This window comes from Ciona intestinalis, chromosome 4 (assembly GCF_000224145.3).
Source record: "Ciona intestinalis chromosome 4, KH, whole genome shotgun sequence".
Classification (NCBI taxonomy): Eukaryota; Metazoa; Chordata; class Ascidiacea; order Phlebobranchia; family Cionidae; genus Ciona; species Ciona intestinalis.
The window spans coordinates 2919298-2941744 of NC_020169.2; the positions used below are offsets into that span (position 1 = coordinate 2919298).

Here is a 22447-nt window from a genome sequence, read left to right on the forward strand (position 1 = left end):
ACTGTAATATGCTTAAAACACATTCCCATAACCTTCCCGTAACTGGCGTATACCTAAAACAAGCATAAAACACATTCCCGTAATTTTCCCGTAACTGGTGTAGGCTTGAAACAAGCATAAAACATATTCCCGTAATTTTCCCGTAACTGTAATATGTTTAAAACACATTCCCGTAATTTTCCCGTAACTGGTGTAGGCTTAAAACAAGCATAAAACACATTCCCGTAACTGGTGTAGGCTTGAAACAAGCTTAAAACACATTCCCGTAAGTTCCCGTGTTCCCGTAAATTAGTTTGCAGTTTTTCCCGTCTTTTCCGTATTTCCGTATTCCCGTAAATTAGATTGCGATTCCCGTCGTTCCCGTATTTCCGTATTCCCGTAAATTAGTATCACCCGGTATGATCAACGGAAGGAATCAAACTGTTTACTGTGATATGGAGAAATACGGAGGCGGCTGGACGGTAAGCAAGATTTAAACCACAGTTCATAACAATATTGAAACATCTTAAAGTATACAAATGTCCTCTAATAATATATTTGCTTTTTTACAGGTTATACAGAGACGAGTAATAAGCGACAACATCGACTTTTATCGCTCCTGGGAAGAGTATAGAGTCGGGTTTGGAAATAGGAGCCTTAGCTTTTGGATTGGTTAGTATTTTGTACGACATATATAAACATGAACGCCACTCGTTTATTATCGTGGCAAAGCAACTTTAACGGTTATAACTTTCTATGGATTTTCTTACACGCTCTGTTTGTTAGGTTTAGACAACATGCACAGCATTACCAACACTGCTAACTACGAACTCAGTATAGAGTACATGGAATGTTACGAAAATACAACGAAAGAAGCAAGATATACGTAAGTTAAAGCAACTTTTACTTATACATTTTTTCCTACTTCGCTTGGACATTTTTCAAAATTTCAAAACATGCAGATCCTTTAAAGTTGGCTCAGCGGCCATTGATTATACCCTGGCGATATCTGACAGAATCAACACAAATGACAGTAAGTAAAAAACAATATTTCATATAGTTGTACGTATTCACGAGGTGCTTATATAACATAATACGTTACAGAGGATGGAATGAAAGGTAGTAATGGAAGGCCATTCTCAACATACGATGTTGACAATGATTCGGGTACATCAACATGCGCAGTTAAAAGACACTCTGGATGGTGGTTCGAAAGTTGTGTCGGTTTGTCTAACCTTAACGGAAAGTTAGATCCATGCAGTGAAACCACATTGAAGTCGGTCTATTGGTATGGTCGCCGTGAGGGCTTAGTTGGCATAACTTTTGTGGAAATGAAAATTCGAAGAAATTCTTAAACGATAATGCAACCTTTGCATAAATTAGATCGTGGTAAAATGAGACATGTTTTTATTCTATTTTCTTATACATTTGGTAGTAAACAAACTTTATATTGAATATACTTAAGGTATACCATCTTACCCCACAATTACATATAGTATAGGGTGGGGGGAAATGGAACACCTTATCATTCTACTTTCTCGTCCCATTTGGTAGTAAACAAAGAATATTTAAAGAATAATAAAACCGTATTCTCACGACTCTCATAGACCGTTGTTAGTTGTTTAAAACACGATCAGGATATTTGGATAATATGTGCTAAAGGTTTCCCATCTTCCCCAATCCTATTATATCTTCATTCTTCATTCTAAAACTAGTGGCGAAGGGCGAAAATGTAAATAAAACTTTGTAACGATGTTTTAATAATTAAATTGCCGCAGCCATAGACTGCAAATACAGTTGCAGTTAACAAACTACGGACACACGTCCTGCAACTTTCCAGTTTAGCAGCGTAAAACGTCAGATGTAGCAGGAAAAAGGTCAATTGCAAAGCGGTTCAAATTTCCTGTGTAATTAAACCTATATATCGTGACCAAATAGAGGTGTTTGCCTGTATAATGCCTGCAAACAGTAGGTTATGTCTGCGAGTAGGTGTTGTTTCTGTCATTAGCTCAGTGGTGGTTGTAGATGATACATTGGTTTTCTATACGAGAGAATACATTGAGAACATGGGCGTTTTTGCAACATTGGTCGTGATAGTTGTTTTGCTTTCTGAATGCGGTAAGTGAACAAATGGAACTTGTTTATCTTCGCGAAAACGACACTAGTTTCTTTGTGGCTGACAATTTAGACCAGCCCACTGGTTTGGAGGGAAAGTATCTTGCCCAAGAACACCTATGCCCAAAATGTTAGCAGCGATGAGACTTAAACCTGTAACCTCTGTGTTGAGTATACTGTATATGTTATTGTTATTAAATATTGATTAAAAGTAGGGCAAAATCGCATCTAGATATAAAACTGTCCAAAGCCCACTATGTTTAAAGTATAACTTCTTATTAAAGTAGGGTGCCGGTGCCGGAAGATGGGACACCTACTCATTTTATTTTCGCGTCCAATTTGGTAGTAAACAAAAACAAAACTTAAAGAATTATAAAACCGCATCCTTGGGACTGCTATAGACCGTTGTAAATTGTTTAAAACACGTTCATGGTTTTGGGATAACCTGCTAACAGTGTCCCATTCCCCCCACTCCACTATACATAATAGCCCGTCTGTTTAGGTTCTGGAATAAATGGAATTTTCAAAAGGACGCTCACCTTCAAATCACCCATGTTTGTGTCTGTGCCCTATCTACACTGCTTTTCTTCTATTCCGAAACAAATTGTCGTCTTTGGCGCAACCGTTTCCATACCTTCCTTTGAAGGAAACGTTACTATTATAGACGCCAAAGCTACGGGAATATTTCTCGCCAGATGTATAGTGCGAATTCGTGTTAAGGACAACAATATAGTTGGCAAGCAAGCGGATATAACAATATCTTGGCTGGCTTTCTTTACCGGAACAGAACATAAAGGAAACACACAAGCAGGTATAAGTATATAATCTGGTACTGAATGACAAGAAATTGCCTTAATGGGTTTCTCTTTGTGGCTATCAGCATCGTGGGAGTATGTGTCCTTGGGCAGGACATTTAACGGCAATTGCTCCAACCTATTGTGGTAATCGCCTGTCTAAGTTATTAGGCACCCATGAAAAATGAAAAATCCTTCTCAAATATACCACCCACAAAGTAACATATACGTGGTAACTCGTGAGCCGACACGAGGTGTTTAACCATCGTATACTTAAGAAACGAGCTGTTTAACCATCGTATACTTAAGTACACGATGGTTTAACGACTGTCGTTTTCCGGCCACGCGAGGTTAAAGTAAGTTACATTTATATACATTCATTAGTTTACACTGAATTAGGGTTATGAAGGTACAATTATCTGCTTTGTTACAAACGTATTGGCATATTTAGTTGGAAAAAACATATTGTGCCATGATTTGCACAAATCCGGATTGGCAAGCGGTGTATACCAAGGAAAGATCAACGGAACAAATCAAACACTTTATTGTGATATGGAGAAACATGGCGGCGGCTGGACGGTAAGCAAGGTTTTAAAAAAACTCGCTAAATTTTCATACACAGCGTTCTTTTCTGTATAGGTTATTCAGAGACGAATAAAAAGTAACAACATCGATTTTTTTCGCTCTTGGGAAGAGTATAGAGTTGGGTTTGGAAATAGGAGCCTTAGCTTTTGGATTGGTTAGTATTCACGAATATGACTTGCTTATCCTGGCGCAACGAGAAAGTTTTAACGATTATAACGTAGTATACTTCAGTATACTATATGATTATTCGCAAAAGTCGCATTTCATACGTGGGAAAAAACAAGCTTTTAGTAATTACTTTTTAATACACTCTCGGTTTATAAGGTTTAGACAACATGCACAGCATTACCAACACCACCGACTACGAACTCAATATAGAGTACATGGAATGTTACGAAAATACAACGAAAGAAGTAATGTATTCGTAAGTTCTTTTTACCCAATATTTCAAACGCCTTTCGGTATTAAAATTAATAATCAATGTTTCTAAATATATATACAGATCTTTCAAAGTCGGCCCCCTTCTACACAATACACTTTGGCGATATCTGACAGATTTTTACAGGATAAAGGTGAATTTATATATAGTAGGGAGGGAAAGACGGGGCAATTTAGCTTGATATATCCTGATCGTGCTGTTTTAAACAATTCACGACGGTATATGGGAGTTGTGAGGATGCGGTTTCATATTTATTTAAATGTTCTTTGTTTACTACCTAGTAGGACGAGGAAATAGAATGAAAAGTTGTCCCATATTCCTCACCCTACGAAATGATTATTTTTAATCACTTTTCATATTCCTGATTTTATACTACAGAGAGAAAACCCACTTAACATGCTGATGTACAATGCTGACAGTATATGCTGAATAGTGAATGACTTTTATCTATCAGTTTTCTGATTACGTCACCTTGTTATATAGTAGGGTGGGGGGAAATGGGACACCTCTTAACTCTATTTTATCGTGTCATTTAGTAGTAAACCAAGAACATTCAAAGAGTTATAAAACTATACCCTCACGACTCCCACAGAGCGTTGTTAATTGTTTGAAATACGTTCAGGGTATTTAAATATTATATGTTAAAGGTGTCCCATCTTCCCCCACCCCACTATATATAACGGTAAAAAATGTAACTCAACACATTGATTATTGACTATAGCTTTCTGTATTGCAAGCGCTCAAACACGGATGGGGAAACGGCTTAAATGCATTGACTGTAAAACTCCGCATACCAAATGCACTAACAGTCGCTCTGAGCATGTATATACAGTCACTAAATATTAATTAGAAATCAACTATTTATACTATCAGATGATGCAATGAAAACTGCAAACGGAAGGCCCTTTTCTTCAGCTGAAATCGACAACGATTCCCGGCAGACTGTAAAATGCAATAAGAAGAGACACTCTGGGTGGTGGTTCGACGCATGTACAGATTTGGCCAATCTTAACGGGCAAATGGATTTGTGCAACGAAACTTCGCTTAAGTCAATCTCATGGTTTGGCACCCAGGGAAAGATGATCGGTATAACTTTTGTGGAAATGAAAATTCGGAATAATGCTTAAACGAAACTGTATAAAAAAATAACCGCACAAAAATCGTCATCAGTCCTTTGACAACAATTATGGGTTAAAGCGTATTTTAACAACGTTATTTTTCTTTTTTTATTGTCGTCTATTTTTCTAAAAAGATGTTTCAATTTATCTTACCGCAGTAGACGGTTTTCAGTGAAGATCAGGATTAATAATTTAAAAAGCAACTGTATATAGTAAAGCGTTCTTCTGGTTTAAAGTATATAATATGTACATAATACACAATGCTGTTTTTTTTGCAGACGAATGACTTGAATGTGCTATCATATTTAAGCTTCACCAGAAACATTCTAAAGGTGGTTGTACACAGAATCCGGAATTCGTCCGGTTTGTCTGTTTTGTCCGGATTTCGCTGCCGCATGCGGAACTCGGTAATGGGTTTGCATACGACTTCGCAGGGGGGATACTGTGTACAGCCACCTTAAGGTAGTGTCGGATTAGTTTTTTACTGCAATGTCAGTGCACCACTTGTATAGTAAGATTACACGTATGTGATAGGGCTGTGAAACTAAAGCTTGGCTAAATGCCCGTGCGGTCGTTGACTGGCATCAATTACGAGATATGTCACACCTCGCCGTGGGTCGTTTCACCGGGTGTTTTAGACAAATACTGGCTGGAATTTGAAGCTAAAACATATCTCAAGCGCAGTTGCACATCGGTGCATTCTGTAGAGCTATCCCGATAAGCAGTTATAACAAGTACAGGCTTACGGCTTGGTCTTAAATTATAACCAATCAGCAATTTTAAAAGTACAAGTTCGTATTTTTAAACGGTGATAAATTTCAGGGGAATAAAAAATCTTGCAGCTTAGGTGCTATGCTTACAGTCAGTTACGTCTACGTATTGGCTTTGTTTTTACTGTGTTGTTTATTTCGATGGCGGCAACGTCCAAAAAAATTCCCACCCGGCCCGCTTGGAATCCCAATCTTAGGCATTACGCCGTTCGTTGGGTCTCGTATGGAGAAATACCTCGCCAGCTATTATGCCAAATACGGGGGCGTGATGTCGTTTCGACTTGCAACAAAAGACTGGATTATACTAAACGACATTGAAGCAATAACACAGGTTTGTTTTCAGTTAAAAAGTTACAGAGCCCCACATTTTACCAGCAATGCTCTATAATGTTACCATTATCGGGCGTGCGTATCCTTTTGCAAGACACCAGCAATTGCGCTTACACAGTGTACCCTTAAGGATTGTCTAAAGGAAACTTTAGAGTCTAAATTGTCAGCCATACATAATCAGAACACCCGTGTTTTATTGGCCATCGCCAAGCGATGAAAAAAAATTATAGTAGGGTGGGGGAAGATGAGACACCTATTAATTTATTTCTCGTCCCATTTGGTAGTAAACAATGAACATTCGAAGAAATATAAAACCGGATCTCCACGACTTCCATAGGCTATTGTAAATTGATTAAAACATGATCAGGATGTTTGGATATTATGTGCTAAAGGTGTCCATCTCCCCCCACCCTATACTATAAGTTAATTTTAAAGTGATTCCGATGGGTTCTAAACGTTTACAGGCTTATTCTAAGCAAGGAGAGAGTTTCTCTGGTCGTCCACAGTCATATCTGTTTGATAAGTTGACTGAAGGCTGTGGTATTGCGTTTGCAAATGGACCAAGATGGCAAGAACAGCGACGATTCGTGCTAACAGCACTGAAAACGTACGTAGCCCATCCGAAGGTTCATATATTTCATTGGTTCCTAAACTTGTTTGTATGCTTTTTCCTTTTAACAAAGATGCTTATCAGATTTACACCCAATATATGTAATATGCCGCTCATTTATTACAAGCAAAAACAGATAATTACAGGAGTTATATTTAATGCGACGGATGTGCTAGATTTGTGGCACGAGTTGTTTGATGTCTGGTGAAATAGTGTAATTAGCACAATTTTCTGTCCCGTCAACTGATGTGGATTTTAATTTGTGGCTTATTTACCCCCTAAATAGGAATTTACCCCAAGGGTTAAATTAAACCCAGTTTAAGAAACGCTGATCTATTTTAATGTTTCAAAATAAGTTTTTTTTGTAGTTTGGGAATGGGAAAGAAAGGAATGGAAGAAATAATAAAAACAGAGAATCAACACTTCATATCCGTGATTCAAAATTCGGGCGGGAAAGTTCATATTTTAGTACGAAAATAAATTTTATCATTACGTTTTAAATAGATAATGGAGTAATAATTTATTCATGTGATCTTAAACACCAGTGTTTGGTCTGTTAAGTGAAAGACACGCCGTGATACAAAATGATTGGCGCACATATGTAGCCCAGCAGTGGATATATATGGTACTATGGGGGAAGATGGGACTCCTTTAGTACATAATATCCAACTATTTTAATCGTGTTTTTCCTTGGACAACGTTTTTTGTACGTCGTGATGATACGGTTTTATAATTCTTTGAATTTTCTTTGTTCACTTCCAAATGGGACGAGAAAATAGAACAAAAGGTGTCCCATCTTCCCCCACCCTACTATATACGTTTGGATATGGTTGATATGGTCTTGACGCTGCTATCTTGGCCCTGGACAAGGCGCACTGTAGATTTTTTTCACCCATTTAACACATACCCTTGGCGGCAACAACATATATATATAGTATAGGGTGGGAGACGAACGGACACTTTTAACACCACATATAATATCCAAATATCATGAGTCGTGTCAATATGATATTATTCTTTGTATGTATTTTGTTTGCTACCAAATGAGATGACAAATTAGAATGGAAATGTGTCCCATCTTCCCCTACCCTACTATATATTAGAAACACAAAGTTCGTTTTAACTTTTACCACTTCACGCAGAAAGAAATAAGAAGACTCGAGGCAAATATTATCAGTAAAGTGTTAATTGGCAAAAGGTTTGATTATACAGATGAACGATTAAATTCCATTATTGACTGCAGGTTTGTCATGAAAATAGAAAATCACATTCAATATAATATTGTTTTTTAATCTCTGTTTTATTCAGGCCAACTAGCAGCGTTGTACTTTCACTGCCTTTTCTTCGATTTATTCCACCGTTTCGAGAATCATACAAGAAACTGGTCTCCAATACTCAGCACGTAATAAGCAAGTGATGTTTATATGTATTTTAACGTCTACTGTTAAATATATAGTAGGTTAGAGTAAAATTGTCTATATTTTTAATCTCTAAACAGACAATATTGACAGAATAATATAATCTCATTTTTACGACTCTTAAAAGGATTTGTGTAAATAGTTAAAAACACAAGTAGGAAATATGCAATAATATGTGTTAAGGGTATTCAATTTACCCCACCCGAATATGCCAAAACTAATACTTACGAAATTGTACAGACATCATTCGAAAACTAACTAATGAGCATGAAACACCTGATGAAGCAAACCCGAAAGATTTAACCGAAATATTTCTATCAGAAATAGAAGCGAAGAAAAGGAGAATTCTTCTCGGTATGCATTAAAACGCGCACACATAACGTTTTGCGCCAAAACGACGCATTTACCTTAGCCCGTGGTGTGTTTGACTGTGAACACACACGCAATACAAGGATTAAAGCGAGACAAAATCTCGTTTAAAAGCGTCTTGCAGCGGAGTTAAATATTTTTAATGTATGAGTACAGTATCGACATACGCCTATATACTTTGGTGTTGACTTGAAAACAACAGCGTCATACAATTCACATCAAGCATCAATGTACGTGAAGTGTCTAGTTTACGACGAAAGTGCTTTAACATACCGTATATGAGCGCGGAGACGGACACAATGTACGAAATAATATTCTGGACTGTCAAAGTTACATTATAGCCTATTTTACAACAGCCTATTTTTCAAACTGAAACATCAAGTGAAGAATTTCTGTCTAACATTTTTTGTACACAGAAGATACAGTTGTATCATTTGATCCGAGATATATTTGTGGGTGGTATTGACACGACAACAGCTACTTTAGGATGGGGAATCATATGTTTACTACATTACCCGGAATGCCAAATGAGAATACAGGAAGAAATAGAAGATGTTATCGGTACACGCGAGAATATTTTTTAGTGTTTTAGTCTGCGTTATAAGTCCAACATGAAATATTCCAATTTGCTAAAGCATATTACAAAAAAATGTTAAAAAAACTTTACGTATAAGAATGTATATAGCTTATTTATATAGTTAACACAAAATTTGCCCCTACGGTTTATTTATATTATAGTAGGGGGGGGGGGGGATCTTTGGAACATAATATCCAAATATCCTGACCGTGTTTTTTAAAAAAATAACAACTCTACTATACTATAATATATAATCAACAAACTTACCCACGTTAAGAACTTGCATATAGGTAATTCCGAACCAGATATGACACATCAAAAACACATGCCGTATCTTCGTGCTTTTGTACAAGAAGTCCACAGATATTGCACCATAGCTCCGTTCAGTATTCCCCACTGCGTCACTGAAGACTGCGTTCTTTTTGGTTACCACATACCGAAGTCGACACCGGTGATGAGCAATATATGGAGAGTCCACAACGATCCGAAATATTGGAAAAATCCGGAGAAATTTTCCCCTGAACGTCACTTAGATTTAGAAGGTCGATTCGTTCCATCTAATCGTGTTCTGCCATTTGCTGTCGGCCAAAGACGCTGCGTTGGAGAACAAATGGCAAAGGTTGGTCTGTTTCTATTCTGGGCTTCATTTTTGCAGAAATGCGAAATTCACATTGACTCTGACTTTGGTTTACCTAGTTGGAAGAAAGAACCTTCTGGAACCGTGCGATCTCCACAGGAGTTTACAATCAAAGTTCGAAATCGTTTACAGAATAACTAAACAGTATAGATTCGTATAAAGTTAACTTGCTGTACAAATAAATCATTACTTTTATCGTATATCCTAAACTAAAGCGTGTTGATATTTCTTACAGATTATTTGGTATAGTAGGGTAAGGAAAGATGGGACACCTTTTATTCTATTCTCTCATGTTATTTGGTAGTAAACAAAGAACATTCAAAGAATTATAAAACCATATCCTCACGACTTCCATATAGAACGTTATTGATTAATAAAACAGGATCGGATTATTTTGATATTATGTGGCAAAGGTGTCCCATCTTCCCCCATCCTACTATATCTTAAGTTGTTTCACAAAATACTAAACGTTTAGTAAACCACCAAGAAGTCTTTAACTAAATACTACACGTCCCGTCTGTGTGCTACATTTGATTCTAAGTTTATGTTAGCCCAATCAGCATAATGCGCTGGAAGCGAAAACTTCAAGGCTCGTTGTTATCAGCAATCAACGCATGCGTCAGAGTTCTGTGCTGGTATCGTTACATACGAGGCGTGTGTTTAAACTTCCGTTGAACAAAGCATATTACACATGTAACAAATTTAGGACCGTTCTGGCATGTATAGTAGAATGGGGGAAGTTGGGACACCTTTTAAATCTATTTTCTCGTCTTATGTGGTGGTAAACAAGGAACATTCAAAGAATTGTAAAACTATATGCTTATAAGACTCTCATAGACCGTTGCTAATTGTTTATAACACGATCATGATATTCGGATATTATGCGCAAAAGGTGTCCCATCTTCCCCCATTCACTATATACGTTTTTTGCAAAAAACGTAAGAGTATACCCAGCTGGCTTAAGGGGACCAATATTAGCATGCGTCTTGGTTTACCTAAAATGCTGACAACATTCACTGCATCTCCGTATTGTATACAATATGGCCACAAGTCAAGTAAATTGCCTTTACTTTATTACAATTTCGACACTGTATTTTTACAATAGTTTGTTTGATACAGAAACCATTAAGCTAAAAGTAGCTACGTTTGCCAGTGACGTCATCGTCTATGTCTTCATCTGTGTATATATATGTAAATGTACATTATGTAAAACATTCTACATTAATATAAACTTAAAAGTAATTGTTTTTAACAGCTGAACTAAGTGCCGTGGCTCAGTCGTTATAGGCCCTCGCACATTTTTAGAAGTTCAGTTTGAAAAAAACTCATTTGTCGACTATATTTTAGTATATCTACTTACATTTCTGCATAGCTGGTTCGTTGTACCTGGAAGAACGACCATGAGACCTAAGTATAGGCACTACGACGACGATCACGACGACGAAGAGGTTGCTTTGACTAAAACGCAGCATTGGTAGTTTCGACAACTACGAGGAGTCCGATGAGAAGCAGAAGTGCTGTCTTGTTCATCTGCAAAAACAAATAATATTCGCACAGTTGTACAAACGCATAACCGAGTAACTTACTTCGCTGTTTTCTAAACAAAGTAATGGTTTAGCAGTCGAACCCTACGTATTTAATTTCCCTTTGTGTTATGTTTCTGGGTAGTTCTTCTTTTTCTTTCATCCACTGTTTTAGAAATGTAAGGGTATTTTAGGAAACGTTTATTGCTTCCTAAATATCCTCCAACTTTGAACAGTCTGTGGTTTTTGATGTGGGCATGAAGTAAAGTTTTCATTTGCTTTTTAAATGTGAATGGAACACGTTGTTTTTATAGTGTGCAACAACGTAATGCAACTTAAAATGAGTTTCGTTGTCTTAATGTCAACTTCCTTGTATTGAACTTGAAAGATTACAGCGTCTAATAGCAAAAACGGTATAAAATTTGATTAACGCCCTGTTGTGTAAAATTAACCGGTAGCCTACACGATAATATTTTCAGAACATAATTTAGGCAAATGTTACGTATTGGGTGTTCTTAAAAAAAACAATCCACCAATACAAAAATTAAACACAATCAAAGCTACATTCATTGTAACTCGTAAATGGATGGTATTTATAATTCATCGTGTACAATGATTTTGGTTTAAACTTTAGTGTATAATTATGCCCAATTGTACATATTATAGTATAGCGGGTGGGGGAGATAGGACACCTTTCCATTATACTTTCTCGTCCCATTTGGTAGTAAACAAAGAAAATGCAAAGAATTATAAAACCGTATCCTCACGACTCCCATAGATCGTTGTTAATTGTTTAAAACACGATCAAGATATTTTGATATTATGAGCTAAAGGTGTCCCATCTTCCCCAACCTACTATAATTATTTTCCCCATTATCGTCAAATTCATTGCATTTACTACCTACCAGCGTTTTGTTCCCGCAGAATTACGTACTTCGGAAATCAACACTTCATCACGTACTCGTCTAGACAGGAAATAAACGCCAGCAATTCTCATCTTCATCGAGAATCTCTTCTAATTCCTTAGAAATCCGTTTAATGCAAATTGGGTGTTATGGCAGTTTCGGTAATGTATTGGTTCTTCTGTCAAGAAAGGAGTACGCTACGACCCTCGTTTATAATGGTTGCTAGATTTTATATTCTTCATGCCCTCTTTTGACTTACCACGAGTGAAACTTAGTAGGCAATTGTTGTTTTGATTGTTTTATGTTTTTCTGCATGGCTGACAGCATTTGGACAACCGACTAGTGATCATTGGTTTGCAGGAATTACCGTTATAAATAGGCGTATTTACGAACGAATACAGTGGTAGCGCCTGCGAGCATCGAGCTCGCTAACCTTTGAACCACGAAACGTAGTTAGCAATTTTGAATTTTTTGAAGTGATTCAGTGTTGTATCTATGAGGTACCTCAAACATATACTTTCCATTACAAAATATGTGTCGTTAGCACTCTGCTACGATGCCGCTTAATTCCTTAATCTCCATGTACGCGAAACGTAATACTTTATTTGACTATATGACATGGATAGAATTGAACACGCTTTGTTTAAAAGCAATACACAACAGGTAAACTATACGACATACATATGTACCAGGCACAGTGGACACGGTGAGAGCATTCATAAACTTACAATGATAGTGAGTAACATAACACCAATGTTACAACGAGTAATAAAACCTCAAGCTCACAATATACAATCAAACAAAACAAGTCTGCTTCTGGAAAAATTTAATACCTGATAAATATGCAGATATATGGTATATAAGAAACTTAGAAAAAGCTACATAATTAGTATAGTACTGTGGGGTAAGATGGATACTGTTAAAAATATCTCATATTCCATTATCCCATTTTTAACAATAAACAAACCGCTTTTACAGTCATGAGGATGCAATAATATTACAATTTTGTAAATATTCTTTGTCTACGGCCAAATGGAACTATAAAAATAATGAAAACATAGATATCTTACCCCACCTACTATATAGAAACTACAGCACACAAAAGGTAAAAAAAACAACTAATTTTTTTTTGCAGAATCAAAACTATTTAACTACAAATTAATCATTCTTCTTTGGGAAGATCCGATCCGAGATTTTGGACGAGTCAATCCTTCTCCCTGCTTCCTGTTACTTGATCCCAGGATGATCTCACTTCCCCCATTCGAGGATGATCCACTCCCAGTGAATGTGTTCGAATATGAAGATATTTCAGTTGGTGAAGTCACATATTTTGGTGAAGGAGCAGCATACCTGGAAAACGACTTGACGGTTTTATTTTAAGTTTTAATCTGGGTGTTATGCTTTAGATTTAGGCCAGAGCTAGCCCGTTAACCACAACACCGCTATTAGATGTTGGAAGAAACATACCCAAGAACTGTGTGCGGTCTGGATGGAAGATCATGCGTGTCTTTTCCAGATGGAAATATCACTGTATCTCCTGCTTCTACTGCAAGAAGAAGTTTTTGTTCATGGTTAATCACGTAAGGGTAAATTAATGAATCTTACATTGTTTCCTTCGTCTTCTTGTTACGTAATGAATTGGCCGCTGAGGTGGTTTTGGTGTTCTGAAATCAAAATTTAAAAAGTTAATAAAAAATTACATTGAATAAAAATTTAACCAAAGTAAAAGAATTTTGAATATAGAGTGAATTAAATTTATGCCAAATCCCTTAAACTTGAATGCGGGAAAACAGAAGTGAGGTTTACAATAACAACAACATAGCAAAAGTCACAAATGGCCTATTGAGTAAGACATAAGACTTTACCTAATAAGAATGAAACTAAAAACGAAAAGCAGCAATAAAAGAATTAACCCTTTTTTTTCTGCGCTGATAATAAAAAAAGGAGTTATTTAAAACTGTTGTGCCAAAATGAACATAATAATTGAGGTAAGGGCCCAATTCTGCCACACTGTCCTCATACCTGCTCCAATGCTTAACTTCGTTATCCACAAAACCGGGTAAGCTTGGTGTTGGTAGATCAACAGGATGCTCACGGTAATACCGGAACATATATTTATCCCTGGGTGCTCTCCAACTTCTAGATGAAAGGCTGTTAAACTGTTGCTTTCTTTTACTTGGATCCGAAATATAATCCAAGTATTTGTACCAATCTACTGAGCGAATAATCCCTGTAAAAAAAAAGGTTTACACAAACGGTCTTTCATTTAGATGAACGTTTATAAAAATCAGTTATATATAATTCCTAAGATTTAAAAATAAATTATATCAGCAGCTACTTTGACCAGAATACTCCAAAATAGGTAAAGCAAAACGTGAAAATTACACTACGTTTTAATACCCTTTTAATACCTTTTTTCATTTCATAATAAAGCTGGTTAACAAACTGATCTTGTAGCAGCTGTTTCATCTGAGCTGTACTGTAGATTGAGCAAATACTCCATAAGTATTGCTTCTGTCCTTTAGTCAGGTCTGGATGCTGAGAAGAACAAAATATATAGTGGGTTGGGAAAGATGGGACACCTATTCATTCTATTTTCTCATCCCGTTTGGTAGAAAACAAAGACCATTCGAAGAATTATAAAACGGTATCTACGTGTTAACGGTTTACTGTGTTCCCCACCTTACTATATTTTTTATTTTATTTTTTTTAAAACACTAATGAAGATTGAAGAATAAACTATTTAAACAATGTAGAGAAAGGAATCAACAGCAAAATGACAGTTGTTCAAACACGCTATAAAGAAAAGGTGTCATACAAAGTCATTTAATTTTTTTTTAAATATTTATGTGTAATATTATAATATAAGGAGCGATGATAATACCAGCAGTCTGTCTGTATGTAGCTACTAATAATACCATAATACCTTAAGACTTTCATTTTTTCTCATTGACAATGGGATCCTGTTATGTGACTTAGTTTTTGTTGGGTGTAGATGACCCAGGGAATAATTTGCAGGGTTTGAAGTCACCCTTAACCTCCCTGTTTAAAATGAAACACCCAAATTAATTCTTTTGTTAAAAAAAACAGTATTTTACTTTAACACCGTTATTTTCGGTGGTACTGCATTTTTAAAACACACCAAATTTAAACACGAAAAAGGCAGAACTAATAAAATGGATAAACGAATATTGCTTAATTTAAATGCATAAACTCATGATAAAATAGATTTTCGAGAGCACGCATGTCACATTACCTTGGCCTTGCGTTCCCATCGCGACGTGACGCTTTCTATCATAGACAACTTATAAACGAAAATACAACAACACCATAGATACCCTATAAGTTTCGTTCCGCTTTACTAACTGTAGAACAGATTCTTTTAACTGCAATGATGATATTGTCAATATCATAATAATTCACTAAAGATTACAGAATCGCGATACAAGGTAAGCTAAATACTGTTATTTTTAACTATTGTTGCACATAAAATGGACACAAAACAATCAACAACAACTAGAACTCCGTCGCACACGGTGTATCTTGTAACTGCCACGGTCCACGCTGAGTGTATAGAAAGCCTTTAAACCGAACAGCCATGTTATAACTTCCCAAGCAATAAATTGTACATTTTAAATAAAAAACTTTATGCTTTTGATAGTTAGTTTTGTAGCATTAACCGTGCAATGCTTTCTGGCACAAATCCATACGTAAACGACTTTAAATAATCCACAAAACAAAACAAAAAATATGATAAATCAAATTTTAATTATCTTGCACTTCAATAGAATTGGAGGTATTTATCATTTTATAATACAGTAGATTAACGTTTTAAATTTTTATCAGATGGGAAAACATTGTTCGGTGCCTGGATGTAGGGATCATCAGAAGTTGAAACGAAATCAAAGGTCATATTTCCATGTGAGGAGACCAGAGCTGGCCCGCTCAGAGAAAGAGAAACAGCACCGACAAGTCCTCCAAAACTTTTTGAAGTCTGTAAAGAATAATAATGACATATTAAGACTACAGTTTGTAAAGGAAACGTAAGTAAATTATAAAACACCACACAAGGAATTGATCGTTTCCTTTATTTTTGTTGTTTGTATTTATTACCCAATTCCTTTTTAGCACACAATGTGCAGCACCTGCCTCTAACCCAGATGTTACAGGTTCAAGGCTGGTAGCTGCTACCAGTTTGGCATGCGTGTCCTTAGAAGTCCACATACTAAATTGTCTTATACTGAAAAATGATAAAATCCCCAACAAAAAATACTACGATTCTTTTAAAATCTTCTAGCACATATCAATTACTGAAGTATTATACACATGCCAATTAAATGCTTTTTACAAATGCTTACAATATTGTAGCCTATTAAATAAACATTTTAATGATGAGCATTTGTTACACTAGTTAATTACTATACTCCTTTACTTTAGGGCAAATATTTGTGACGCCCACTTCAAACCAGAAGACCTTATTGTTAAAGGCAAGGCAAAAATGCTTAAAATTGGTGCGATTCCATCACTTAATGTTCCTGAAACGTCATATTTTCTTTCTGTGGTAATTTCAAAATGCATGCTTTTATATATGATTGCCTGATTTTTTTATAAAACTTCATCCTCACGGCTTCCATAGACCGTTGTTAATTGTTTAGGACACGATCAGGATATTTGGTTATTATGTGTCAAAGGTGTCCCATCTTCCCCCCACCCTATTATACTACTTGCAAAAACAAAGTATAAAAAATAACATGCAAAATTTTATTGGTGTAACTCCGCATTATAATGACTGTCGTTGCCCCGCAAAAGATAAATCAAAGTTGAAATTATTTGTTATAGTAGCATTATACTTATAAGCATTATTTAAAAAATAAAATTCTTATTTATTACAGAATTCTGTTGATCGGTGCTATCATATAAAGGATGTTTTGAAGATGGACATTCCCACTTTATTAAAACTGTTTGTTAGAAAGGTTGTGGGCTATTTTAAAATTCAATACAGGTATTTTCTTGAATCCTGTTTAAAAGAGTAGTAAAAGATAAATAAACCAACAACACACAAAAACAGTCTTACCGAAAATATTAAATCTGTTTTTATATTTCGATTTAAGTTGTTCACTTGGGAGTAACTGCCACTATAGACACTCAACACGATTTGAACGTGAAGGGGATAACATAATGCTTGAACATCTCAAAGATCATGTGGATCAATTTAAAGAAAAGTTAGCTGAATGTAAGAAATTATTATCAATGTCATTTTTATCAACAAATAATGGATTTATGCATTAAAACAATAAATTATGCAGGTCCTATGTATTATAGAAGAAGAAAATTTCAGACAGTGTTTTGGAAAAACAAACAAGATGAAAAGCTATTTGGTGAGCTAATAATGTTATACTATGTGTAAAAGCCCCAAAGTAAAGGCCAATATTTTCAGTCATTCGGATCTTGCAATATAAAAAGGCAAGCTTGTTCTTATTTGTTAAATTTCTAAAAGATATTTCATACCTTTCAACATACAAACCATAATTTATTCAAATTTGAGAATCAGCAAGACTTGTATATTTAGCCCTGCTTCTTTACTTTTGTGTGAATATGATGCATCTAATGTTGCAGAACAGCAAGCTTGGGATTCTAAAGGAAGAAGAATTGCACCATATAGGATAAATGAGCAATTAAATCACTCCAAAGTTAAAAGTAGAAAAAACACAAAACATATAAAAATTAAAAACAGTCAAACTACTTCAAATATTCCCCACAGTATGGAACAACAAACTACAAGTTTTCCTGTAGAAAACAGCTTTAAAGTTAAAGGTAGAAAAGATACAAAACATATAAAAATTGAAAACAGTTCCAATACTTTCCCTGTTGATGTAAAACCAGTGCAAAAATACCCAATTTACAAACGTGAATTTGAATCGACTGAAGTTATGGGACCTAAAAGAAAACGGCTACAAAAGTTGTTGGAAACTAAAACTGAGGACTTAAAAACTACACATGTAAAATCTTTTGACAAAGATCAGTTATCAACATCTACAGAAAGTTATTTATCACTTGATGATGATATATCAAGTATTAAAATTGTTAGTTGCGTATCCTTGGCTAGAAACAACATTGCAAGGTATGTAAATGGAGGATGTTGTAATTTAATTTAATTAAATTGCTATCTTTATATTAGGTTTTACTGATGTATAATTCCTTTTTACCCTTTTATTTTTTAATATTGCTTACCAATTCTCTTTAACCAATGTATTTCAATGTTTTAGATTTCCAACACCAACAAATAGCACTGAACCCAACCAAAGTGAAGATAAACCATCGGATAGTGACGACTCAGAAGGAGATATTAGAAGGTATTTTATGTATTTTTAATGGAAACTCTAGACCTAGATATACTTGTTTGAAAACCTGTACTAAACCACTTGTTTCAATTTATCTTAAATTTAAATTGTTTTGTAACAGTGATAGCTCAGATAATGAGAGTGGGGAAGAGGAAGACGAGCAAAAAGTTCTGTTTGATTCCCATAGATCATATTTTATACCACAACAGAAGGAAGCCATAATGGGTTTACAAAATAATAAAATATCATAGATACAAAAATGTCTGTTAGATACAAAAATGTAGTGTCAAACTGTTGCTTACCTTCCTATTAAAAGCTGCAGCCAATATGGTTTGAACTTAAAGTCATTGCAAATTCTGAATCTTCAGTTAATTGACATTGCCTGTTTTTGTAGAATAATGTTATTGTTTCAATCTGTTCATGTTTAATAATTTTTTTTTACACTCTTCTTTTCTATAGCTTAGCGCTAGTAATTGCATCACCTTTTATTACAAGGTCTTTTCTCAGCTTTTCCACTGCCTTATAATAACATTTTTAAAAGTTGTCAATGTTGTTAAAATGTTAAATATAAATACTGTACCTGACATAGCTCTTTGCTACTTGACCATTCAGTTAGAAAAGTCAAACCAAGTTTAACCACAGAAGAGAGGTAAAATGACATGGAGAAGAAGGCTAGGAGAGAAGGTGAAGAAGGCAGACTTACCAAGGCATGGAATAATAGACAATGGATATCTTACAGAGAGAGATGGCAGTTTAAAAATATAATTTTAATAATAAATTTTACATATATATTTAACAGTGCATAAAGGTTTACATAAACATTTTGTTCTGATCTGTGCCTTGTTCTTATCAAGTTAAATCAACTTTGCTCTCTATAAATCTCTATAAACCATTAAAAATATCAACGCAAAATAAAAACAGGTAATTTAATGGATTGGAATACGCAATAAAATGGACGAATGCAAATTGGAACAGGTAAATGAACAGAATAGGCCAACATTTAGCATGCAATTATAAATTTACACTCTAAACGACATACACAGTGTAACTTAACATAAATATTAATACGTCATGAAATGAAACAGATAAAATCATGCTGATAAGTTTTTGTTCTCTTTTTCGTCCTCTTTTTCATTCTGAGCTGTTGTTCCCAAAATAATTTCAATGTCATCAACAGCTGCTTTGAAATTTGTTCTGCCCTGCATGTTTGGAGCAGATATTTCTTGGTGGATAACTGTGAGGTTACGAGCAAAAGAGGCAAGTGCACTTGGGAGATCTTCACCAACAGAACTGTTGAAAAAGTTACATTAATAAATTAACACAAAATTTCGAAATTTTTCGAGAAAACAAAATTGAAAAAACTAGGTAAAACTGAGACATACCTAAATTCAAATATAACACCAAGAATTTTAACTTAAATTTTTCAATTTTAGAAAAAAATGATCAATTTAGGTTTGGACTTAATAAGCATTAATTTCAATATATCTGGCATCAACAACAGTAAATATTTATAGCACTTCATTTAGGAAAACCTTATGCAGAAAATAAACTTACAGCATTCCAAGCTCTTCTCGCTTCGAAGAATCGACCAACGTAAAGACTGTACCTTGACGCTCTTTAATATCAAACCCTATACCATGTGCTCGACACATCTATAATCCATTATTTGATTATCATAAAACAAAATCATTCGTAATAATAAACCATTAGTCGAATTATAATTTTTCAAAAGTTGTTCATAAATGAATGATTTTTGTCACTTCGCGATAACATGAAAAAGTTTTAAAAAAGGAAAAAACAGGTAGTAACAGTAAAACAACAGTTTTTAAAACTCACTTATAGATAAAACCAAAAAAAGAAATAATGTTTTGGATAAAATACGTGATAACATTACAATGTAAAGAAATACACAAAATTTAATTAAACAATATTAAAGTTTTAATCAGAAGAAAAATTAGTAAAATCAAGGTTGTAAAATTATGTTACATAAATAATGTGCAATATAAACTTAGCATACTGAAACTGACCTGAAAGAAGACACTGTAATGCACAACAGCCATGTTGGTATGTACAAGGTTGGTACTCATAACACTGAATCTTGTTAAGTTTGGAGGAGGCTATAAAGTAAATTGTTTGATCAATACATAAACATGTAAACAAAAACTATATATTAATAGTTTTTTCGAGTACTTCTTTAAAATAAATGAAATTCACTGTATAGAAAACAGATTAATCATAAAAAAATCAAAATTTCTTAAGTTTTTATAAAATATATTTTTCTTGAGTTTAAGAAAACACAAGTTTTTTCACAATTTTTTGATTCTTTTGAAAAAATTTGAATAGTTTATATCACTTTGATTCAAGTACTCTTACATAAAACACAACCATACCAATTTGTCCTTGTCGTCATCCCTTTTTCGGAACCTTGCTTGCTTAGGTTTAGGAGGAGGGGGAACAACAAGACGACCTTCAGCTGCGTCTAATTTACCTCCAGTAACGAACAACAACATTTGTGTCATCGCCATTTGGTCACTGATCAAATAATCATTTTTTAGTTAGGTATGTACATGTTTATATAATATTAGGAATTAATATCAAGTCCAATCCCAAAGTGAATAGAGCACTAGATAAGAGGTTATGGGTTTAAGGCTCGTTGGTGCCATTGTTTATGTTCTTCCAGTAAAACGCTTAATACCTTATGGCCATACATAAAAAAGTGAAAAAATCCATTATAATATAATTACCAACAAAGTTATATGCCTGTGTTAAAAATGCATATAAGACTGGACAAGATGTAATGACTGCCATTGCCTGGTATATGGGAATAACTAAGTTACATTAATTCATTCACATCACCGGTTCTTCTACTTTACAAAGACAAATAAATAATTTTAGCTACCTATTTTCCAACATTATTTCTTATTTGCAACTTGCCTGTAAGCTAATGTTAAGTCAGTTGCCCATAAAGTTTGCTTGTATGTAACTGGATCAATAAAGGTAACATAATCAATTGAAAAGTATCCGATAACTCCTCTTGCTCTGCATGCTTCAGCTATTCGCATTGAAACATCATTGAGTACAGCTGGCTCAACAGATGCCTGCATGTAATTGTAAAACCTAATATAAACTGTAGTAAAAGTTAATATGATTTATAAATATTTTTTAAAAAAATGACCAACACACATGTTACTCATAACAAAACAGATGTAAAAATTTTTCATATTGTGTACCAGTACTCAATGGAAACTTTTTAAAATTATTTTTTTACAGAAACAAAAACTTTTAAATTCACACACATAAATATAAGACTATAAAATTTATAAATGAAGCACAAATATAATTGCATTTTAAATTAGTTACAAATTTCATTGTCCTCACTTGTGGAACAGAAGTCCCCCAGCAACGAAATGTATTCTCAGCATGAATCTGATCCCCACATGACGTCATGTGCATTTTACCAGTTGGATCAATCAACATATCAATTGTCAAACATGTCACGCTCTCTGTTGGTGGGTAAGCTTCAATAATACCACCCTGAAAATAAAGAAATATTGTGAATAGTGATTATACAGTTACCATACATTTGGTTTTAATATGAAACTACTGTATAACCCTAACTATAAACTAAAATATAACCTTTAATCTAAAACTACAATATCTCCAATACAGTATTACCTTTAAATTAAAACTACAATATAACCTTCAACGAATTTCAACCTTAAACTACAAAGAGAAGATTTCCATTAGTTTCATATAGAAGAAATAAACGGGCTGAAGGTTTTATCAGAAATTTGTCTTTTTTTACATTTTTCGAAGATCAAATATTGAGTAATTAGTTTACCTGGCCAAGAAAAGCATCAAGAAAATCCACCCATGTTGGGAAAACATCTTTGTTGGCAGGGCATGCAAAGTTGTCCAATGCATCTGGAAACCTCAC

At 34.6% G+C, this 22447-nt stretch overlaps 7 protein-coding genes and 1 long non-coding RNA gene across 11 annotated transcripts in view; 4 read left to right on the forward strand and 4 right to left on the reverse strand.

The window, feature by feature from the left end:
- Positions 1–9450, reverse strand: part of LOC108949450 (methyl farnesoate epoxidase) — a gene marked incomplete at its 3' end in the record, with an annotated part of 15901 nt that extends 6451 nt beyond the window's left edge. The window contains 1 exon segment of the mRNA XM_026834261.1: positions 9372–9450.
- LOC101242447 (ficolin-3-like) lies at positions 393–1376 on the forward strand. The gene is made up of 5 exons (XM_004225979.3): positions 393–461; positions 552–651; positions 766–865; positions 942–1012; positions 1084–1376. Exons 1-5 carry the CDS (start codon positions 399–401, stop codon positions 1332–1334), a joined length of 585 nt encoding a protein of 194 aa, XP_004226027.2. The 5' UTR covers positions 393–398; the 3' UTR covers positions 1335–1376.
- On the forward strand, positions 3301–4916 carry LOC113474199 (microfibril-associated glycoprotein 4-like). 2 transcript variants are annotated; one of them, XM_026834329.1, is made up of 5 exons: positions 3301–3467; positions 3528–3627; positions 3798–3897; positions 3976–4045; positions 4786–4916. In XM_026834329.1, exons 1-5 carry the CDS (start codon positions 3441–3443, stop codon positions 4795–4797), a joined length of 309 nt encoding a protein of 102 aa, XP_026690130.1. In that variant the 5' UTR covers positions 3301–3440; the 3' UTR covers positions 4798–4916. The 2 variants fall into 2 exon arrangements, with proteins under 2 accessions (XP_026690130.1, XP_026690129.1); XM_026834328.1 differs by lacking the exon at positions 4786–4916 and having other exon boundaries at positions 3976–4139.
- On the forward strand, positions 5858–9950 carry LOC108949459 (vitamin D 25-hydroxylase-like). 2 transcript variants are annotated; one of them, XM_026834303.1, is made up of 7 exons: positions 5858–6131; positions 6595–6737; positions 7109–7208; positions 7883–7983; positions 8049–8512; positions 8944–9088; positions 9395–9950. In XM_026834303.1, exons 1-5 carry the CDS (start codon positions 5883–5885, stop codon positions 8155–8157), a joined length of 702 nt encoding a protein of 233 aa, XP_026690104.1. In that variant the 5' UTR covers positions 5858–5882; the 3' UTR covers positions 8158–8512; positions 8944–9088; positions 9395–9950. The 2 variants fall into 2 exon arrangements, with proteins under 2 accessions (XP_026690104.1, XP_018667264.1); XM_018811719.2 differs by lacking the exons at positions 5858–6131; positions 6595–6737; positions 7109–7208; positions 7883–7983 and having other exon boundaries at positions 8230–8512.
- Positions 9951–10792: 842 nt separating this feature from the next.
- LOC104265617 lies at positions 10793–11663 on the reverse strand. Its single transcript, XR_717228.3, has 3 exons — positions 11328–11663; positions 11102–11271; positions 10793–10918 (listed from the first exon to the last, which is right to left on the reverse strand). It is a non-coding gene; the product is annotated as an uncharacterized LOC104265617 (long non-coding RNA).
- Positions 11664–12752: 1089 nt separating this feature from the next.
- On the reverse strand, positions 12753–15517 carry LOC100187295. The gene is made up of 7 exons (XM_002124450.4): positions 15426–15517; positions 15096–15211; positions 14581–14707; positions 14192–14399; positions 13775–13833; positions 13637–13715; positions 12753–13519 (listed from the first exon to the last, which is right to left on the reverse strand). The coding sequence occupies exons 1-7, from the start codon at positions 15442–15444 to the stop codon at positions 13321–13323; spliced, it is 807 nt and encodes a 268-aa protein (XP_002124486.3). The 5' UTR covers positions 15445–15517; the 3' UTR covers positions 12753–13320.
- A 6-nt stretch (positions 15518–15523) lies between these two features.
- Positions 15524–19091, forward strand: LOC100184150. The gene is made up of 9 exons (XM_002129927.5): positions 15524–15618; positions 16016–16212; positions 16607–16730; positions 17062–17171; positions 17281–17402; positions 17476–17547; positions 17786–18290; positions 18436–18522; positions 18632–19091. Exons 2-9 carry the CDS (start codon positions 16016–16018, stop codon positions 18759–18761), a joined length of 1347 nt encoding a protein of 448 aa, XP_002129963.1. The 5' UTR covers positions 15524–15618; the 3' UTR covers positions 18762–19091.
- A 327-nt stretch (positions 19092–19418) lies between these two features.
- LOC100184908 (IQ domain-containing protein H-like) overlaps positions 19419–22447 on the reverse strand; it is a 13350-nt gene continuing 10321 nt past the window's right edge. For both annotated transcript variants that reach the window (XM_026834189.1, XM_026834190.1), the window contains 6 exons: positions 21889–22044; positions 21445–21608; positions 20901–21042; positions 20538–20627; positions 20065–20162; positions 19419–19800 (listed from right to left, as the gene is read on the reverse strand). In XM_026834189.1, the coding sequence (XP_026689990.1) occupies positions 19602–19800; positions 20065–20162; positions 20538–20627; positions 20901–21042; positions 21445–21608; positions 21889–22044 (849 nt within the window). In that variant the 3' untranslated portion in view covers positions 19419–19601. The remainder of the gene's footprint in view (positions 19801–20064; positions 20163–20537; positions 20628–20900; positions 21043–21444; positions 21609–21888; positions 22045–22447) is intronic.

Excerpts from the sequence above, each read along its gene's own strand:
- LOC101242447 (XM_004225979.3), top strand. The coding sequence starts at position 399 with ATGATCAACGGAAGGAATCAAACTGTTTACTGTGATATGGAGAAATAC. Across the intron at positions 462-551 it reads AATACGGAGGCGGCTGGACG|GTTATACAGAGACGAGTAAT; the intron begins GTAAGCAAGATT and ends GCTTTTTTACAG. Across the intron at positions 1,013-1,083 it reads CAGAATCAACACAAATGACA|AGGATGGAATGAAAGGTAGT; the intron begins GTAAGTAAAAAA and ends AATACGTTACAG.
- LOC113474199 (XM_026834328.1), top strand. The coding sequence starts at position 3,441 with ATGGAGAAACATGGCGGCGGCTGGACG. Across the intron at positions 3,468-3,527 it reads AACATGGCGGCGGCTGGACG|GTTATTCAGAGACGAATAAA; the intron begins GTAAGCAAGGTT and ends TTTTCTGTATAG. Across the intron at positions 3,628-3,797 it reads GAGCCTTAGCTTTTGGATTG|GTTTAGACAACATGCACAGC; the intron begins GTTAGTATTCAC and ends TCGGTTTATAAG.
- LOC108949459 (XM_026834303.1), top strand. The coding sequence starts at position 5,883 with ATGCTTACAGTCAGTTACGTCTACGTATTGGCTTTGTTTTTACTGTGT. Across the intron at positions 6,132-6,594 it reads ACATTGAAGCAATAACACAG|GCTTATTCTAAGCAAGGAGA; the intron begins GTTTGTTTTCAG and ends AAACGTTTACAG. Across the intron at positions 7,209-7,882 it reads GCGGGAAAGTTCATATTTTA|AAAGAAATAAGAAGACTCGA; the intron begins GTACGAAAATAA and ends CACTTCACGCAG.
- LOC100187295 (XM_002124450.4), bottom strand. Across the intron at positions 14,400-14,580 it reads TTATTATGAAATGAAAAAAG|GGATTATTCGCTCAGTAGAT; the intron begins GTATTAAAAGGG and ends TTTTTTTTACAG. Across the intron at positions 13,716-13,774 it reads AAGAAGACGAAGGAAACAAT|TAGAAGCAGGAGATACAGTG; the intron begins GTAAGATTCATT and ends TTCTTCTTGCAG.
- LOC100184150 (XM_002129927.5), top strand. The coding sequence starts at position 16,016 with ATGGGAAAACATTGTTCGGTGCCTGGATGTAGGGATCATCAGAAGTTG. Across the intron at positions 16,213-16,606 it reads CTACAGTTTGTAAAGGAAAC|GGCAAATATTTGTGACGCCC; the intron begins GTAAGTAAATTA and ends CCTTTACTTTAG. Across the intron at positions 17,172-17,280 it reads TATTTTAAAATTCAATACAG|TTGTTCACTTGGGAGTAACT; the intron begins GTATTTTCTTGA and ends TTTCGATTTAAG.